General features: G+C 35.7%; 1 protein-coding gene across 2 annotated transcripts; it reads right to left on the reverse strand.

Moving 5' to 3' along the window:
- Nucleotides 1-567: 567 nt before the first annotated feature.
- On the reverse strand, nt 568-9,572 carry CLP2 (CLP protease proteolytic subunit 2). 2 transcript variants are annotated; one of them, XM_088962068.1, is made up of 10 exons: nt 9,476-9,572; nt 9,222-9,360; nt 9,058-9,101; nt 8,871-8,943; nt 5,714-5,834; nt 4,904-5,041; nt 4,701-4,817; nt 4,392-4,460; nt 4,191-4,286; nt 568-924 (listed from the first exon to the last, which is right to left on the reverse strand). In XM_088962068.1, the coding sequence occupies exons 2-10, from the start codon at nt 9,293-9,295 to the stop codon at nt 787-789; spliced, it is 870 nt and encodes a 289-aa protein (XP_088818194.1). In that variant the 5' UTR covers nt 9,296-9,360; nt 9,476-9,572; the 3' UTR covers nt 568-786. The 2 variants fall into 2 exon arrangements, with proteins under 2 accessions (XP_088818194.1, XP_088818193.1); XM_088962067.1 differs by lacking the exon at nt 9,476-9,572 and having other exon boundaries at nt 9,222-9,375.
- Nucleotides 9,573-19,521: the final 9,949 nt, after the last annotated feature.

The raw sequence follows: 19,521 nt of genomic DNA on the forward strand, positions 1-19,521 counted from the left end.
TATAGGGTATGGTTCTACATCATTGGATTAGGATCGGCTTCGCTTGTTTCTAAGTTCTAACCTATTAAGACCCAAACCATATATAAAATATTATTATCTTTAGATGTGTTAATTTACCAAATTTAAAGATTTATCGTCAAATAACAAGATAAAAATAGACTGTCAATAATAATCGGGTCAACCCAGATAGTCCCAGTTAATGATTGAGTCAGTTTTGGATCTGTAATAACACTATAGGATCTAGTTCGAGACTGATTCTGCACATTTATTTAGGCTGTGTTTGGTTTGAAGGAAAAAACAGGGGAACCTTTACAAACCTTATATAGGCTGTGTGGGTTAATACAAATTTCTCTCCCTTTCTAAAATGTCAAATTTGATGTTTCCCAGAGATGCATTTTTCTAATTGATGTGATAACACATTTCTCACACAATTGTATTGCAATGACAATGGCTATGCCACCATTCCAAACACCCCCTGTTGTCATAGACAGCACACCATGGACGTAGATTCTATAACCTAGCGGCGCTTGTTCACACAAGCTGCAAAACGAGTTTGGAGAGAGGACCTTCAAATAGTTGGGAGTGCCAACTCCAATTATGAATGGTATGCAATTACTAGACATGAATCTGATTAAATGACTCAACCTGCTCTAGGAAATAACAAAAAAATGACAAAAACATTAACAACCTTTGCATTTCCATGCCCAAAACTTCAAATATGCAGATAAGTATTTGTTCGATTTTACAGCATCTATGATCAGTTTTGTATTGCGATCAGAAAATCTGCTAACCAAGACCTGTTCCTGCTTCCTTGCGCGGTGCATCAGCCTTGATACGAGGTGGCCTGATTATGCGATCAATAAGCCCATATTCGAGAGCCTCTTGAGCATTGAAACGCTTCATTCGGCTCAGGTCCTTGTGGATCTATAAATGAACGTAGACAGACATTGACATCAGTTTACATTGCTAAATACAGCCAAAATCATCAAAGAAAATGTGTCCCTGTTGAACAGATAAATAGATAATTGTACCAAGTGCAACTGTGGTTTGAACTTGAAGTTCTGTTGTTGAACAATATTAAAGCAAGTTGGCTATTCAAATTTAACCAGTGTTTCATGCGACAGATTCTGACATCCCATGGATTCTTGAGGAATGCTTTTATTGAACATTTCCCCCTTTTTCTCCTTGTTTATTTAGCATATAATCAATGCCATTATTCCCTAGAATGTTGCCAAGTGACAAATATAAGCTTCTGTAGATTATTCTAATTTAACAATAGATGACACTAAACAGAATGGAATGGCCAAACAGAAACAGGATCCATGTAGTCCACTTGGAATAAGGATTCATGTTTAAAATACAAAAATAAATAGAGTATGTCCACGTTTTTTGTCATGCCGAGTCAATCATCAGATTCTATTTCTTGTACGAGTCCATATAAATTACCAACAACCAAATTTCCCTACCCATACGGGTGGCAAATGGGTGGGTTGGGTTGGAAGTGGGTTGAGTGCCAACTGCCAACCCACCCATATTGACCCACTTAGTAGGTCACATCCCACCCTGAGCCTCAGGTCAACCCGTATACCCAAAACTAAGAAATGCAGAAAATTACAAAAAAAAATAAAGAAAATTGCTGAGATTTTGCAGAAAAAATTACAGAGAATGCAGAAAATTACAAAAAGTGCATGAAAATGGAGAATTGCCAAAGTGCAGAAATTTTATAGAAAATGCATGAAAATACAAAAAAAAAATGCAGAAAATGCAGAAAACCACAGCAATTACAAAAAAAAAAAGTGCAGAAAAAAATACAGAAAATGCATAGAAAAATTACAGAAAATGCAGAAAAATCACAGAAATTTGCAGAAAAAACTTCTCTATTAACTACTTACACCACCCAACCAGCTTTCTGGGTAGATAAAAAACACTGGTTTACACTCATATACATGGCATCATTATTTTCTTATTTCTTTTCTGTGCTTTAAATCAATAATTTGATATCAATGCTGGCATGCTCACAATTAGGGCTGTAATCAGATCGGATTCGGATCGGATTCAGGAAAATCCGAATCCGGTCCGATTATTAAAAGCTTGCATCCGAATCTGGTCCAAAATCCAATTGGATATGAAGACCTTGGATTCAAATTCGAATCATAATGGACTCGGATTAGATTTGGATATAATCTGATTTCGCTTTAATTTTGTAAAATAAAAAAAATAAAAGTTATTTGCTTTTCAACTTTGATATATAATAAATTAATGTAAATATAACATATTGAATTTATTATATATAGCATAATATATGAAAGCATATTATTTATGATTTTAAATATAATTATATAAAATTTATATATTAAAATCAATAAATATTATAACGTAATTGGATTCAGATTTTAATCGGATCGGATGGAGTCAAATCTGATTCTGATCCAATTACATAAATACATCATCCAAATCAGAGAATCAGATCCAGCCTCAGTCAGATTTTCGGGTACCATTGACAGACCTACTTAGTAGTTAGTACTTACAATGTGTATCATTGACAGGCCGAATATGAGATAATCATGTTGAAGTTTTGTTTGGTGATGACAACTCATTAGATACACAGATCCCTAATAAGGAGTTGGGTCTGTCAAAGAAGGGGGACTGTTCAGCTTCACATTGTGAATGACATATTCCAGTAAGAAGTGATTTGTTACAAGTGAAAGGGACTAGAAGAGCTAGGGGTAGACCAAAAAGGACATACGTAAAAGTAGTAAGAAATGATTTAAGCACTAATAATTTAACAGTGGATTTGGATTTAAATAGAACGGATTGACGAAACAGGATTCATGCAGCCAACCCCATAAGGTTGGGATAAGGCATGGATGATGATGATGATGATGGTATCATGTTACAGCTTCTGTCGCCTTATGAGGGACAGGAATGTAATTTTTCCCTTTATACCTTTTAGTATAATAGAAGATGGGATCTCAATTGAGCCCCATGATCTGTTCTCTTCAACTCTCTCTTTCTCTTCTATCTTGTCCACTTCTCCACACTTTCTTTTCTTCTTCTCTTTTGCTGCAACTCATCTTTACACAAAATGTAGAAAGATCACTATATTCTAAACCTGTAGTGTGGTCAAGAACTATCATCCAAGTACATTCTGGACTTGTGGATAGGGGAGCTCTGTCTAAGCTAAGTCAATAATTTCTACTTCACGATCCTGGTCTTTCTATCTCTACAGGTGAACCTCCAAGAATTAGTTATTAGTTAAGATTAAGGAACATCCTCATCCAGATAGTCTCAAGATCTGCTAACTTGATTGCTAACAGCTTTGCAAGAGGAGTGACAAGGGGGCATTATATTGGGGGATTAGCACTACCCAATTTGAAGGAGAAATAACCTTCTTTCAAGTATTAAGGGTGGTTGTGTTCTTTTCCTTGTCAACTCTTGAACCATGGCAAGCAGAAAGTTTAAGGGCATCTTTCAACGCCATTCAGAGGAACCTAGTGGAAATCTTTCAATCAGCGTCCCCTCACTCTCCCCTACCAGGGGACCTTTCTGTCACACATGTTGGAGAGAAAGCTAAATTTTGTTCTCACCAGCCAAAGTCATTGCCCTTCTTACTAGTTTGACAATCGCAAAAGAATGCAGCCTCCCACTTTTATTGTGCTCAGTGATTTGGGCAATGCTATAAGATGGGCCAAAAGAACTGCTTTAGGCTCATGAAGGGTTGGTACATTACCTTAATGGCATCAAAGACACATTCAACTCCTTCCAAGATAAAAATTTGCTTAATTCATCAAAGCTAATTTGGAAGCTGATGGTTTAGCTAGGATGTAGCAAGGATATTTTATACATTCTTTTACATGCTCTCATATACATCTTTTCTTTAAAAATAACGATGTATTGTTACTTGAAGGGATTGTCATTTCTATCTTTTTTTTTTCCTTTTATACAAAAACTTTTTTTGTTGTCAATGAAAAAGTTCACTATTTTATTTCTAGTCAGAAAATGAGTAAATATCAGAATGATTGGCCTGCATTTCTGCTTAACTTCATGCCAAATAGATCATTGTGCAATTTGACTTTGAAAAAATGGCATAGTGTTAATGCAAATATCACAGTGACCACTTCAGATTTTGCAATTACTAATTTATCAAGTCCATCCATCCAAGATAAGTTTTAGTAAGGTGAATAAAATACCTTATCAACAGGCTGACCTGTCTTTTTAGCGAACTCTTCAAAAAGGTAATCTCTGATTCTAAGAAGCTCATTTGCTTCATTACGAATATCATCGGCCTACAAGAAAATTTCAACTTACCATTTGTAATCAGTCTCACTGATTTTATAGATACTTTTGAAACTATAAGAGGCTCTATAATAACTAACAGTCTGCAGTCATACCTGACCACGAGCAGAACCTGCTGGAGATTGGAGTGCAATTCTTGAGAGAGGCATTGCAACACGGTTACCCTTAATCAGTTGGCAAAAATAAAATCTCAGCTATGGTGTTTAAATACCAAGGCTCAAGGTATTTGAATTGAAAAAACACAAGGTACCCATTTTTGTTCACTATAAGAATGTACTATAACGCAGTTGGTGCATCAGTGAACCATCATGCAATGTAAGAGGGTACATGCCGGGTACCATGCATTAATTCACCTGAATTCTTGTCTAGTAGAATATTATGATGTTTGCAATGAGCATTCAGACCTTTTCTCCAGCTGCTAAAAGGAAGCCTGCTAGATTATAAGCATAGCCCACACATTGGGTGCCAACAGGACTTTTCAAGCTCTGCATGGTATCATATATAGCCATGCTCGGGGTAAGCTGCAAATCATGGAAATTTAATTAGAAAAAGTAACAAGACAGGAAAGAAAGGTGATGACAAAAGACTCAATCTAAAACGAACTTACATCTCCACCAGGACCATTAATATATAGATAAAGCTTCTTTGAAGAATCAATACTGTCAAGGTAGAGCATAGTTGCTAGTATTTGATTGCTGAACTCTTCATCTATATGTTGCCCAATAAAAATAACGCGTTCACGATACTGCAACTCAAAGAATTCTTGTCAGATTTTACAAACATAATGTTGTGTTTGGTAAAGCAAATAAATTTGCACTAATGCAAAACTATGGCAGTGCAAATGATTTGGGTGTAAATTCTGACCTATTTTCGTTTCAAATTTTAGCTTATTTTGTTTGATTGCAGTATAAATGAAGTAAATTAATACATGAAGCAGGACAAAGTAAAACCCTTTACCAAATTAAAAGAGAATTTACATTTTTTCATTTGCACTCCCATGCATTTGTACTAATTAAACGAGAATTTGCATTGCAACAAACACAGCCTATGGAATAAAATATGCAGCCCATATAATTCAAGGGGGGCATATGAAATTTGCATAGTAATGAATAATGATGCATGTGATGCACATGCATATGGTAAAGATCCACCATTCAGTGGACCTCACCTAGGGTATTCAATGCTAAATTTAGCTTAATTACATGATCATTGTCATCCAATCTATAAGTATGTTTATCAATCAGGAATAGGGAGATCCAGAGAAAAGGCCAATGGATTTGATGGTTTGTACCATTAAACTACATCAGTCTCTCAGACAGAATATCTTCTAGGAGAGATCCTTTGAACTACATATCCCATAACCCATGGGTGCCTTAGATAGCCTCTTATTTCAAATATTAGGGTGGTTGTGACTTACAAGAGCATTCCATAAATCAACCCACTGCCAAGTTCCTTCACCAGGAGTTCGATAGGGGACTCTTGGTGTACCTATGGGCATCATTCCAAAACGTGCTCTTGTTGGTTTCTTGTTACAACTCCTACAAACAAAGACAAATAATGCATGTAGAATTAACATCCAACTAATCATCAGAAGGCATGGAATATTGATCCAAGAAGCAGCTAAGAAAGATAATAACGCAGTGGTGACAATGGCATATACGAGGAGCACTTCTCCTTAGGACAATTGAGGGGAAAGTTATATACATGCATACACATGTTATATATACATAGATACTGTTGTTTTTTTTTATCAGCCTATACATAAATACAGTTTTCTTTTTCATAGAAAACCCAACAAAGACGAATTCATGCCCAATAGTTAAAAAAAAGTTCTGCTCTCTCCAACTTACCACACCACAAAAACTTGCATGTATATGTTTGAGACTCACAACGAAGTAGAGTACAAATTGCAACAATATCAATAGGCATTCTTTTTCGGAAAGGGTTATTATTAGAATGTAAATACACTTTTACTAAGTTTTAAGATTCAGGAACATATAACTTTAGAGCTTAAACTTTAATAAGACATAGAAATGGCATACTTACAGGAGAAGTATTTATGAGGCCACAAAGCCCATTTCCTCCTTCCCTACCCCCCAAGAGAGAAAATATAAAAATAAAAAGGAAAAGAAAAGGCACAACAATAAAAAAGAAGTCATCCATGAGGGGAAGACACCGGCATGGCACAGATAAATAAAAGCTGCTTTAGAATTAAAATCATACATGCTTCATTCTTTGAGATCACATTTTCTCATCATAAATCTAGAATTTTTTTATTCTTGCCTTGAATGAATGAAAGAGCAAATTCATGTCGACATGCTTTCTCTTTTCCCCAATTTGTTGTTGGCAGATCAATTGACACTTCCTCATAAATTTGAACATATTGAACTTAAACACAATAATAAAACACATAAAATTGGAAAACAAATTAATCGAAACATTGTCAATTAAGGAGTGTTTAGTAATAAATTTTAAGTTGTGGTGCAAGACAGCATGGGCATATATGGGAAAAGGGGTGCACAATTACAATTCTAAAATCAAGTTAAGTAACCTGAAACTGCAACAAGTTTGCTGATTATCTAATATTTATGATACCACCAAGTCTTTGGGCCATAAAATAACCAGAAGACACTACTTTAAACGTGTTTAGTCAACTAAAATATGCATAACATTATATGGCAACTCAATCAAACAATGTATTACATCAGCAAACCTACATATGCAAGTCACGTTAGAAATCATTGAAACAGATATAAATTACCTGAAGCCTTATTTTTCATGAATCATGACCTAGAGTCTTTAAACCATGACATAGATTTGACAGCACAATTTGATGCATTTAGGATAATGCACGATAAAAGGTCATTACCCTAGTTGGTCCTAGCAATCTTGGGTCATGGGAGAGGTAGACTGGATAAAGACCTAACCTTGCCTTTTTTTTTCCCCTTTTTTGTGCCTGCTAACTTGAGATTTTACCATTATATCAAGCAAAAGCCCCTTCCCATGCATGTAATACTTGAAAATTTTTCTTTGCTTAAGTGGGAAGAAAACTTTTATTTGAAAGAGAAAGCACAAAGAAATAGAAACAAAGAGAGGAAAACACCAAAGAACTATGTTGAGCAGATAACAATATTTGGATGTGATTTCCCCCCATGGGCAACATAAAAGGATTTACAAATAGAAAAAGGAAATAAAATAAGTGATGGAAATGAAAAGGAATATGAGCCAAAGAGGAGAGAGTTCGATTAGGAGAAGAATCCCCTAAACCTATACGTTTTCATATTAGAGGTCTTCCTTTTTGCAACAATCTCAGCATTTGAGTTATCCAATCAATCAAGCAAACCAAGAGAATGCAATGCTCATCTGAGAAACCTCTCCAAGGAAAGCATGAATAGTGTGAGAATTGACATATTCTTCAAAGATAGTTTCCCGAAGACTGAGCCACTGTCCCTATGATGCTTCTCCAGATCTCCTAAATGATAAAGAAAAAGATTGGAAGTTCTGCAAATTCTATAACCCTTCAAGATATATAACCAAATAATTGCTTTTAGTTTGGAAAAGCCAGTGAATAACATGGGTTTCAAAACAAAGCCTACTGTATCAGTAGACAGGGCCACGTACTACATTATGAAAGAGCAAAAGGAAAGTCATTTCCGCTTTTTGGAAGTCTGTCAAACAACTGTATGAGCCATCAAATCAAGGATGACTGAGAATAATCTTCTACTGCTAGGAGGCCCAGATCATCAAATTACAGTTGTTAAATGTTAATCATTCTCTAATTGCATGGTCCTAATACATCCACCAGACTTAGGTTCCTGTCTCCTTAGAACTCAAGGATACAGAGGTCTGAGCCAATAGAGCAAACTCTGTTCACCAGACTTAGGCAAGTTATTTTCACTTAATTTGGATTCAATCATCAACGATATTGTATAGTTTCATAAGACTTTTTGATTCCTTTAAGGAAATTTAAACCCCCTCACTGCCTCTTTTCTATGTATGTTTGCTTCAGCATTTTGGAATGTGAACATTTAACTATTTTTCTCGAGCTGCTTCTTAGCAATGGCCTATACTCATGATTCACATACACGTAGAAACATGCAAACTAATGGTTTATGTAATGATTGCAATGGCCACTTCCATCCATTAGAACAATTTTAACAAAATAAACAGACCGTGTGATTCTTCCATCCACTAATTTTAGAGTGTGCAGTAGTAGAAAAAGTGGGCACAATAACAATAGGCAAACAGAAAATAAGGCAATTGTCACCACTTATGCTGTTATTGTGCTTTTTTTTATTTTATTTTGGGTCCATCAATTACACAGTTTAGAACTCTGGAAACCTTCGCTTTTGTAAGTATAGCATCGGCAGAGCCACCATAATATAAGATATGAGACGAAACAACCCACCAAATATAAATCCCCGATATAAAAGAGGCTACAGAATTAACACATTTCTGATCAGTTAAATAGGTTTCCACTTAGTAGCAAAAAAAAATATAGGTTTCCACTGAAATATACATAAAAATGATAAGAATGCAAATAACATGAAAGTAGATTAAATAAATTGAGTTACCTGGATTGGATACTCTTATGAACTCTTTCATGAAATTCAACATTCAGATTAGGTTTTCCAGTTCCTAAGGGTCCTGAAACAATAATCATAAATTAATAATTGATAAAAACAAAGAAAAGATTTAACTAGATGTAGGCAGAAAAAGAGATTAAAGAAAACAAATCTAGATCGAGCGTCGGTAGCGTACTTGCAGATTGGGGTTTCAGTCCTACAAATACCTTGCTCGTACAACTGCAAGAAAAAAGGATAGGAACTTAAAAGGAAGCAAGAAAGAATATAATTCAAACCCATTCGGCGGAAGAAAGATTTGAGCGCCTGAAAATTCTTGCAGGAAGTAGAAAGTGTGCGAACCTGAGAGACGGCTGAACCACTCCGCTCTGAGAGTTCAGAGATGAAGAACCACTGGCATGAAGTGCGACTGCCATTTTCTGAGAATCACGGTGGGTAAAAGAATGAAAGACACGAGATGTTCGCAGGTTTTAAAATTACCCTGCGAAAAGGAAACAGAAAAATAGATAAGAGTTCAGCATTTCAGAGCCCAGACTTCCTGCACTCAACTTGGTGTGTGCCAATGCTGCACAACAAATTAAGTTTAGCCACGTTACAACTTCGCATGCCACCCTGGTTCACAAGTATGACTTAATTGTCCCCCACAACGTTCGCACATCTCGTCGTGTATTGAGAACATTTCCCGATAACATTATCATTTCTAGTATTGTGGTATGCTACACTATTGTTTTTGACAACTAAGTTAGTTTATGTTTGATTTGAAGGAAAATGTAGGAAAAGAAAAGGAAAAAATAAAGAAACTTTACAAATCTTGCATAGATTTTTCTTTTTCTCTTTTTTTTTTTTACATTTTTCTTCAAACCAAACAGCCTTATTGTTTAATTATCGTCGTATCCTATCCTAACAACTAACTAATTATTCTTCTATCATTAGGGTTTCGTCATAATCTATTCACATGCCATTCCACGTGATATATTTTATAAAATGACAGTAATGCCCTTTTCTTCACTCCAACGTCGGTGCTGGTCGCCTGAAATGTAGGGGGGTGCTGATGCCTATCGTCTGAATTTGATCAAATTCGTTTTTTTAGAGATTAGGTTTGCAAATTTGACATAATCTAATCTTTGTGCCTCAGAGAACAACCCAGAATCCGACCTCTAGTCTCTTCACCACATAAATAAACAAAGCTCTTTGTATAATAGACTATAACTGATGCTACGCAATCTAGTCACTCCTAACTGGCTGAGAGTTGGCTCCTACCTGTGATGGACGGCACCTAAGAGGAAGAAGAAGGTGAAAGGTTCCCAGAAAGCTCTCCCGGAGGGAACACTCCGATGGCTAAGTTAGAACTCTGAGGAAGACTCAAAAAAAATACAAAGAATTAAGAGTGCTGAGAGTGCTAGCTTCAATACCTTTGCTTCGTGAGGGTTGGGGTTCTTTTATATCGGAGTTCGGTCATATCTGGCATAACCGCCACTGCCCTAGCCGCTATTGCCAGGGTAGGTGTGGCAGGTGCAAGTTGCTACTACAGGCTGCTATCACAAGGTACGGACTTGACAGGCGTGCCATGATTTTTAGAGATGGCAAACGAAACGCCACCTGGCAAGCAAAACGCCGCCTAGCAAGGGATCCGAGCCCTGCCTCTAAATCCGGTAGGTACGGATGTCAGGCATATTTCCCTACAGCCTGCCGAGTCATCGCTCATCCGAATCGCATGGGGCAGGTTTGCCTTGCACCACGGTGCCGAGGTGTCCGCATTGTAGGCGGGCCTTAATCGAATTCGAATAGGAGTTTCGACGGTGCTGCCCCGAGGTGTTCCTCCCTCAGGACACTTAGCCAAAGATCAGGGTTCTCTCTCTTTAGGAAGGGAGAGCTCGGGTCTCAAGGGGAGCTGGGCCCTGAGAAGAGTTTGGGATCTCCCACACTTGGTGGGAGTCAAGGTCGGCCGGGCACTAGTCCCCGACGAGTTGTTTAACCTGCCGAGTGGTAAATGTTGGACTCGGCGGGTTCTTCCCGTCGAGTTACGATTGTGCTGGCTGACCGTTCGTTGAGCCTGGTGACTCACGCATGTCCCTATGCTACGAGGTTAGGCCAAATCACCCTCCATGGATAACGAAAGAAACAAACACGATTTCTTGAGTTTAATTAGAGGAGGGTGGGGAGGAGATGAGGTGGTATATGGCCTGTGAATTAAGCAGCTCTAGGGAGAAAAAATGAGCATGATTTTAGTAAGAAAGCAGCTCTGTGGCAATTAGTTCTCAAGGGGGCTGATCATACTACTGCCGCTGGTTCGAGTTGCAGCGGCATGGCAGAACAACGGAGAAAAAAATAAGAAAAGAAAAAGAAAAAGAATCATATCTCCCATGATTCTTGCCAACGGCATTGTCTCCATGGACCAATCCGGCGATGCATTAGTAATTTTGGTTCTCCTACATGTGTTCAAGGCTCTGACGAAGAAGTTTCCTTTCGTCACTTGAATGTAGGGCCCCTTTGGCGCACTACCGCATACCAAAACTTCAACTTCGATGAGTGATTACTATAAGTTCTTCAATGGAAGAAGAACGGAGGAACCTGGGACCGCCAAGGTCGTCTTGCTTCACCACTGGCTTCAACGAGGCGGAAAAGGCACTACATATCACTCGAAATGCTCTAAAGAGGGCACCCCTTTTGATCCCTCTCTTCAACCACTGCTACATCACCTGCAATCCCTGCTTGGCTATAAACCCTAGACGAGAATCACATCTTTTGTTGTGGAGCGGATCTCTCTGATTTCTTTGAACACGAGTCAGTGTTTTGATGTGAAGAGAGGTCGATTCATTACTTCGAATGCGAGTCAATGTTCCAATGTGATGAGAGGCCGATTCGCTAGTGCCACCACCAACCCTTTCAACTAATCTACCAGCTTGTAGGGGAAGTGGAAAGATGGAACGAATAGGGGGAAGGGAGGCGAGGGAAGAAGAATATCACTACTACTGCTGGAAGTTGTGGTGGCGGCGATGATTTTGGTCATTCCAAAAATAGAGGTAAAGGGGGCGGAGGAAGAAGAAGATCACCGCCGTTGTGGCAATTTTGGTTGATCCAAATGAAGACAGAGGAAAAGGGGACAGAGGCAGCGGCAGTGGCGATTTTGGTCGATCCAAAAATACACGAAGAAGGGGGCGGAGATTCAACGTTGCCCGTGACTGTGCTTCATCTCGGGTTGGTTTTCCAATGAGCTCCCGTGATACGAAGATCCATGCATCCAATATCTGGTGAGTAGTAAAGGGGGTCTGGTTCATCTTCTAATTTCTCAAGGAGAAGCTTGGACTCCGGTGGCAACGGGGGAGGACACCCAGATGGGTGGAATTCTTGATTGGCGAGGTAGAAATTCCTCACCATTGTCGTCTCCATCGTCACTGGAGCGGTGCATCGAGTCCACCCCGAGTTACCTGCGTTCACCTTGCTTTGCCATCCACTAAAACGTTGGATCCACCTTGCGTGAAGACGATAATCTTGAGTTCAGCCTCCATTCACCCTGCTCTTTCATCATGGAAGGGTAAAATTGCCATTTCATTATCTCCGTTAGAATTTAACGGTGATGACAATTTTTAAAAACAGTAGAGGTAGTGGAAGACAATAATTAAACAACAATGATAGAATTAGTCAATTAGCTAAACAGTAAGAATAATTTAAGAAATTTGCCCTTAAAAGTTTTCTGCCTTGATTGATGTTTGGCATTGATATCATATTAGAATCACATCAGCATTAGAGGAATCAGAGTTGAAAATTCTGTTTGGTTTGCCAATTTTGGTGATTTTTAGGAAATTGGCAAAAAATCGATTCTTAAAATCAATCCTTTTCAAGGATCACCTTTTCTTTTTTGTGATTTCATTTTTCTAGTTGATTCTTATTTTCTGGGGTGGGATGGCATCCAACATGACATTAAATAATAACTCTAATGTAAAGATAACTGACCCTTGAAAATCAGTACCATTCAAAGCACTCATTTAAAAAATGGCCTTAAAAAAGAAAAAAATGGTCAATTAAAATGACCCCCTTGCACCATTTTTTGTGACAAACACTCTCTAAACTTTTACGTTGCCACAAAAACCCCCTCGGCCATTAATTCAGATAATGAAAGGCATTAAATTGCCAAAATACCCACTAAACTTTCTCTATTTTCTTTTTCTTGTCATTCTCCTTCATTCCAGCCACTAATACAAACTTCGCCACCACCACCTCCTACTCCACCCCCACCAAAGTGGTTTTATCAAGGTGGGATTGCTTTCAATACGGTGAAGTTGAAAGGTTTTAAAGTTATGATTGAAGAAATTGCACAATTCAAGTCCGGATACAAGCCTCCAAGTTACCATGAGTTACGAGAGTCACTCTTGAAATTGGAAGTTGAGAAAACAAAGTTAATGTACAAGGAGTATGAGGCTTCTTGGAAGATTTATAGTTGTACCATCATGTCTGATGGATGGACTGATAAAAGGCAAAGATCTTTGATTAATTTTTTGGTGAATTCTCTTGAAGAAACTTTTTTTCTAAAATATGTTGATGCATCAAATGAAGTCAAATGCAAGTGATTGCTGATAACCACTCTGTTTATGTTGCTGTCGGTGATCTTTTAAGATTGAAGAGGAAGAATTTATTTTGGACTCCTTTTGCTACTCATTGTTTAAACCTTATGTTGGAGGACATTGGAGAATTGAGGTCTACAAAAGGTTGTATTGCCAAGGCAAGACAAGTGACTACTTTTATTTATAGGCATCATCTTCTTGCACGTATGAGGGAAAAAACAAATGGAAGAGATCTTGTACAATGTGCAGTTATAAGGTTTGCTACCTCTTTTCTAACTGTACAAAGTTTGTATACTTCTAAGGAGCCCTTGCGTGCTTTATTTGTTGGTGATGTGCGGAACAAGAGTAAATGGGCTAACAAATCAGATGGACTAAGAGCATCAAGCACTGTGCTTTCTATTGGGTTTTGGAAAAATGTAAGAGTTGCTCTTTTGGTTGCTCAACCGATTATGGAGGTTTTACAATTGGTTGATGGTGATGAAAAACCTGCAATGGGTTATTTTTATTATGCAATGGAACGAGCAAGAGAGAAAATAAAAGAAAATTTTAGTGGAAAAAAAATGGAGTATAAGCCCATTTTAGACATTTTTTATAGGCATTGGACTAAATGATGCAACATCCATTGCACCTTGTTGTTTTTTTTTTCTCAATCCAACCCTTTATTATAAGGCTAAAGCATAGGATGAAGCATCAATTGGAAAGTTTAAAATGGGCTTTCTAGATTGCATTGAGAGAATGGTTAGTGATATTGAAATTCAATACAAGATCTCTCATCGGTTTGAAGAGTATAAGCATGCTAGTGGTGTTTTTTCTAAAGAATTGACAATTAGGCAATGTAAAACGAAACAACCAAGTAATATAAGATGTCTTTTCTTAAAACTTATATTTATATTTTATTCCTATTATTTTAAATTTATATTGTTTTAATTCATTTTTTTTCCTATTTTGTAACTAATTTGTGGCATAGCTATGGACATTGCACCCCAAACCTTAGGCGCATTGCATTATGCATATTAGGTCTTACATGCACTTTTTCTGCTTGTGAGCGCAATTAGAGCACTTTTGAGCATGTAAGTTCTAACTTCTAAGTAATAGACCTAATTGTTGATTTTTTGATAAAATAATTTATGAAAGTTAAGATACTTATTTTTATATTTTTTCTTATTTTGTTTTGAATGTAGATTCATACAAAAAAAATGAATAGAGTTGAATAAAAAATGCTCAATGATCTTCTATTTGTTCAATATAATCAACGCCTCCAAGAAAGATTTATAAAAAGGTGTGCAAATCCAAATCAGTTTGACCTATTTGCTTTGATGATGTAGATGAAACCAATGAGTGGTTGACTAGGAAAGACCCCTCAAATAACTTGGTCCATGAAAGGTATGATCTTACATGGACTCCCTCAAGTCGATGAAACATTAGAGGCATCTGAAATCCTTGAAGGGTTAAATAAGCCAAGGAGAAGTAGACATGGACGTGGAGATGCAAGTGGGGGACCTGTGGGTCCAAGTAGAGGTAGAGGTAGTCATGGGAGAGGTGAGTCTAGAAGACAAGATAAAGGCAAAAATGTTGCTCAAGAAGAAGAAGACTCGATGTTGGACAAAGATATGGAAGATAATGAAGATGAAGAAGATGTTGAAGATGATCATGATGATGATGAGGATGAAAATGTTGATTATGGTGCTAATGATGTTAGTGCATTCAATGAATACTCCAATTAATTAGAAAATAGAGAATTTTCTTTAATGATTGTATTGTCTATGATACATTTAAAGTTTTAAATTTCATATTTATTTTTTGTAGACTTGGAGATGAATGATGATTTATAGTTTTATAATTTATAATTATTCATTATATGCTATTATGATTTATATTTTTTAATAGTTTCATGACTTTCATAGTTTTATCTTATTATTTCTTAAAGTACCAAGCATCAACCAAGGTATGTATTTTAATACTTAAAGGATTGATATTGAATTCTTATGAATATTTTTATTTTTGTTGTAGTGCTTCTTCCATTTCTTAATGGCAATGTTGATTTCTTACTGATTGATTAATTCTTTTAATTTGTTTTCTTATTGAAGGCAAAGTTGTAAAAAAAAAGAATACTCAAGACTAACACTCAATCATCAAAAAGGTACGGTACTATAGTTCTATTTCCTATGAAACTAAAATTTTAAATTATTAGTTTTTTTATTTTTATTTTACTGTTGCCAACTTGGAACTTGCTATGTTAGTAGACTTGTTCTCTCACTTTACTTGCTTGATTGCATATTTTTTTTTATCAGCCCACTTGTTTGATTGCTTATTTCTTTTAATTCAAATGTTCAATTTTATGTTTTCACATGAAAGTTATACTCATATGAAAGATTCTATTGATTATGCTTGGTATAATGTTTAGCTAGTAAGCAAATATAACCTATAAAATAGTTTAGGTCCTTTAGGAAGTATAGAAATTTATAGATTTCTAGGCATCTGGGCACACACATTTTATAGATTCCATCGCCCAGGCACTTGGGCGCCCCATGGTCACCTAGCCTCACCTAGTTGCCTTGACAACTATGAACCTAATTGGTGAGGTACACACCACGCCACCATAGCAAGGACTAATCCATGGATAAAATGTGTGGATTAAAACTACCCACACTTAAAGGGGCATTCTATAAGTGTGGTGTGGTTGATTTCATATGTTTCACATATAACTTTTAAGATAACCTACTTGTTCAATAATTAATGAAAATTTCTTATATTTTAAGTCCAAAATAAATTAAAAAAATAATAAAAAATAAGAATGGATAAAATAAAACACCAATATGTAATTATTAAATATGCCAAATAAATGTTAAATATTAGAGTATAAAATTTATAGAATATAAATTTATCAAATAATAGAAAATCATGTTTATTAATATAAAAGAACAAAAATAATTTAAAAGCAATTACTTTCTATCTTTAAATATTTTTATTAACAAAAAATAATGGAAATGGCTCAATGTTAAAAAATAGTGGAAATGGGTGGATGGTCATCATCCACAAGTTGGGGAATGGATGATCCTTGTCCACGATATTTGCGGATGGTCCTTGTCCATAGTGAACCGAATAGTTGTACATCTTAGTCTATCCACAAGATATTCACACAATTGAACACAACATTAATAAGGCTTGTAGACTTCGACCATCTAAGTCAAACAAGTTAGATCATGCCGCATCAACATATATATATATATATATATATATATATATATATATATATATATATATATATATATATATTGTTTTATGTTTTATATTTTTAATTCAGTTTTACTTTTATTTATAAAAATGCTAATAGTTATAATTTGAGTCTAAAAAAGGTGTTTTGTTGGCAAAAATAGCAAGGCAAGGTTGTGGCCTCTAAAAAGTTTACACATACATTGAGTGTGTAACATGTGACCTAGTGATTGAGTCGAATGGGTCAATGGTTCAACCACCATGGTTGGATAGTTTTTGACCAAATGGTAAGTTTCATGCAAATTGGACCCAAAATCTTGACCAAGCGATGGTTCAAGCGATTCAACTGGTTAGGCCAACGACGTATTGCACACTTGTAATAATGGATAAAATAAATAGAGAAGTATGGACAGACCCATTGCAGACCTATAAACATTCAAAATGTCAAATACCCCCACTCTATGCACCAATGCCCGCCCATGAATTGGCATCAATTCCGAGCTGACACCTACCCCAACTGTACTTTGGGCCTAAAAATTCTAACCCTAGGCTGAACCGTCATTCTCCCTAAAATAAACCACCAATATGTAATCATTGAATATGTCAAATATTAAAGTCTAAAATTTATAGAATTTTATATTTTTAATTCAGATTTTAATTTTTTATCTATAGAAAATGTTAAAATTATGAATTGAGGCCCAAAAAGGTTTTTTTTTAAAGAAAATAATGGGGCGAGGTTATAGCCTTCAAAAGTTTACACATACATTGAGTGTACAACCTATGACAGTATGACTCGATGATTGGATTGAATGGGTCAATTATTCAACCATCTGAGTTGGACAGTTTTTGACCAAATGGTGAGTTTCATGCAAATCGGGCTTGGAACCTTGTCTAGGTGATGGTACAAACGGCTAGGCCAATGATGGGTTGCACACTTGTAATAATGCATAAAATAAAACACCAATGTCATTGAATATGTCAAATATTAGAGTATAAAATTTATAGAATATAAATTTATCTAATAATAAAAATCATTTTTATTAATAGAAAAGGTAATAAAAATAATTTAAAAACAATTACTTATTATCTTTAAATATTTTTTTATTAACACAAAAAATGGAAATGATTCAATGTAAAAAAAAGTCATAATATTACCTTTAAATATTAAAAATTTATTCAAAATAATTTAAAAATAAAATAATATCTAGATAAAATAAAATTATAAGGGAAATAAATTAAAAAAATAACTATGATGAGTTGGGACTATAGTCCCACCGTGGATGGGTGGATGGTCCCCATCAATAAGATTCACACAATCTAATTCAACATTAATAAGGCCTGAACAGTTCGATTGTAGGGTCGAACGAGTTAGATCGTGATATATATATATATATATATATATATATATATATATATATATATATATATATATTATCTGTGTTTGAATATTATTTCTTAGATGCAATATATGTATATATAAATATTATTTTATGTTTTATATATTTTAATTCAATTTTACTTTTATTTATAGAAATGCTAAAAATTACAATTTGAGGCCCAAAAAAGAGTTTTCTTTTTTTTTTTTTTTTTGCGAAAATAGCAGGGTAAGGTTATGGCCTTCAAAAATTTACGCATACATTAAGTGTGCAACTTGTGACCCGGTGACTAAATTGAACGGGTCAACAGTTCAATCACTCTCGGATTGGATGGTTTTTGACCAAATAGCAAATATCATGCAAACCACACCCATAATCTTATCCAGGTCATGGTTCAAATGGTTCAACCGGAAAAGACACGAGAAGTTTGCAAGGTTTCCAAATCACTCTACGATAAAGGAAACAGGAAAATAGATAAAGAGTTCAGAACTTGCAGCTGAAACAATTCGTAAAAAAGTTGAGAGAAAAGGGTAAATTACATATTACCTTTGTGATAGTGACACTTAGCCCCAAACGTTCACTTTGCCCCCTCTGTAGTATTCCTTAGTTAACTTTGAAAAAGATAACTATGTGACTTTCATGTGCTTGTTAAACATGATTAAATAAAATGAGCCTTATTAAAGAGAGAAACCCCAAACATAGAGAGGCACGAGGTTAAAAGTATGGTTCAAAGTATCGTTATGCCTCTGCGTATCGGCAGAGGCATACCGGTACTTAGATACACACAAATAGTTTTTGTTTCAGTTTATTTTTTATTTTTTCAAAATTTGGTTTTTGAGGAGTTAAAAAAGAGTATTTTTTATTAAAAAAGAGTGGGATCCCAAAAACACCTGTAAACAGACATATCGGGACCCAAAAGATACGATACAATACGATACGCCGGATACACGGCATATAGTATCAATTTTTTGAACCTTGCCTATAAGCCCAAATGACTTTCTAAGTTCTTCAACCAGCCTATCAGTCTATTACCAACTTAAAATCTCCTCCAAAGGGTTCAACTAGCAAAACAGATGAGCCCATATTTTTCAAATATTAATGAAATTTATATTGATTTTTAAATATAAATACATATTTGTCATATATTTGATTGGTCAACACCATGCCACTAGTGTTCCTCATCTGCTACTGCACTTGATATACACTTCTATTTAGTTTGTGAAATGTGTCTTATGGAAATACACGATTAAGTTCATAGTAGTTCCCCACTCTACCAACAGGGTCTATTTTTCCACCTTTTATAGCTTTCTAATTTTAGTTCGTCTACTACAGAAGCAGGGAGTCTACCCCACAAGACATTACAAGAGCTTTACACCGTCTCTTAGTATCTTACTACAACATTTGAGCTTCAATGCCTTCACTAATCACAATAACAGAAAGCAATAAATAAAGCAATAATGCTCCGCGATAAAGTGAAATATGCTTGTGAGG

This window comes from Nelumbo lutea, chromosome 1 (genome assembly GCF_056320005.1).
Source record: "Nelumbo lutea isolate HS-2025 chromosome 1, American lotus-T2T, whole genome shotgun sequence".
Lineage (NCBI taxonomy): Eukaryota > Viridiplantae > Streptophyta > Magnoliopsida > Proteales > Nelumbonaceae > Nelumbo > Nelumbo lutea.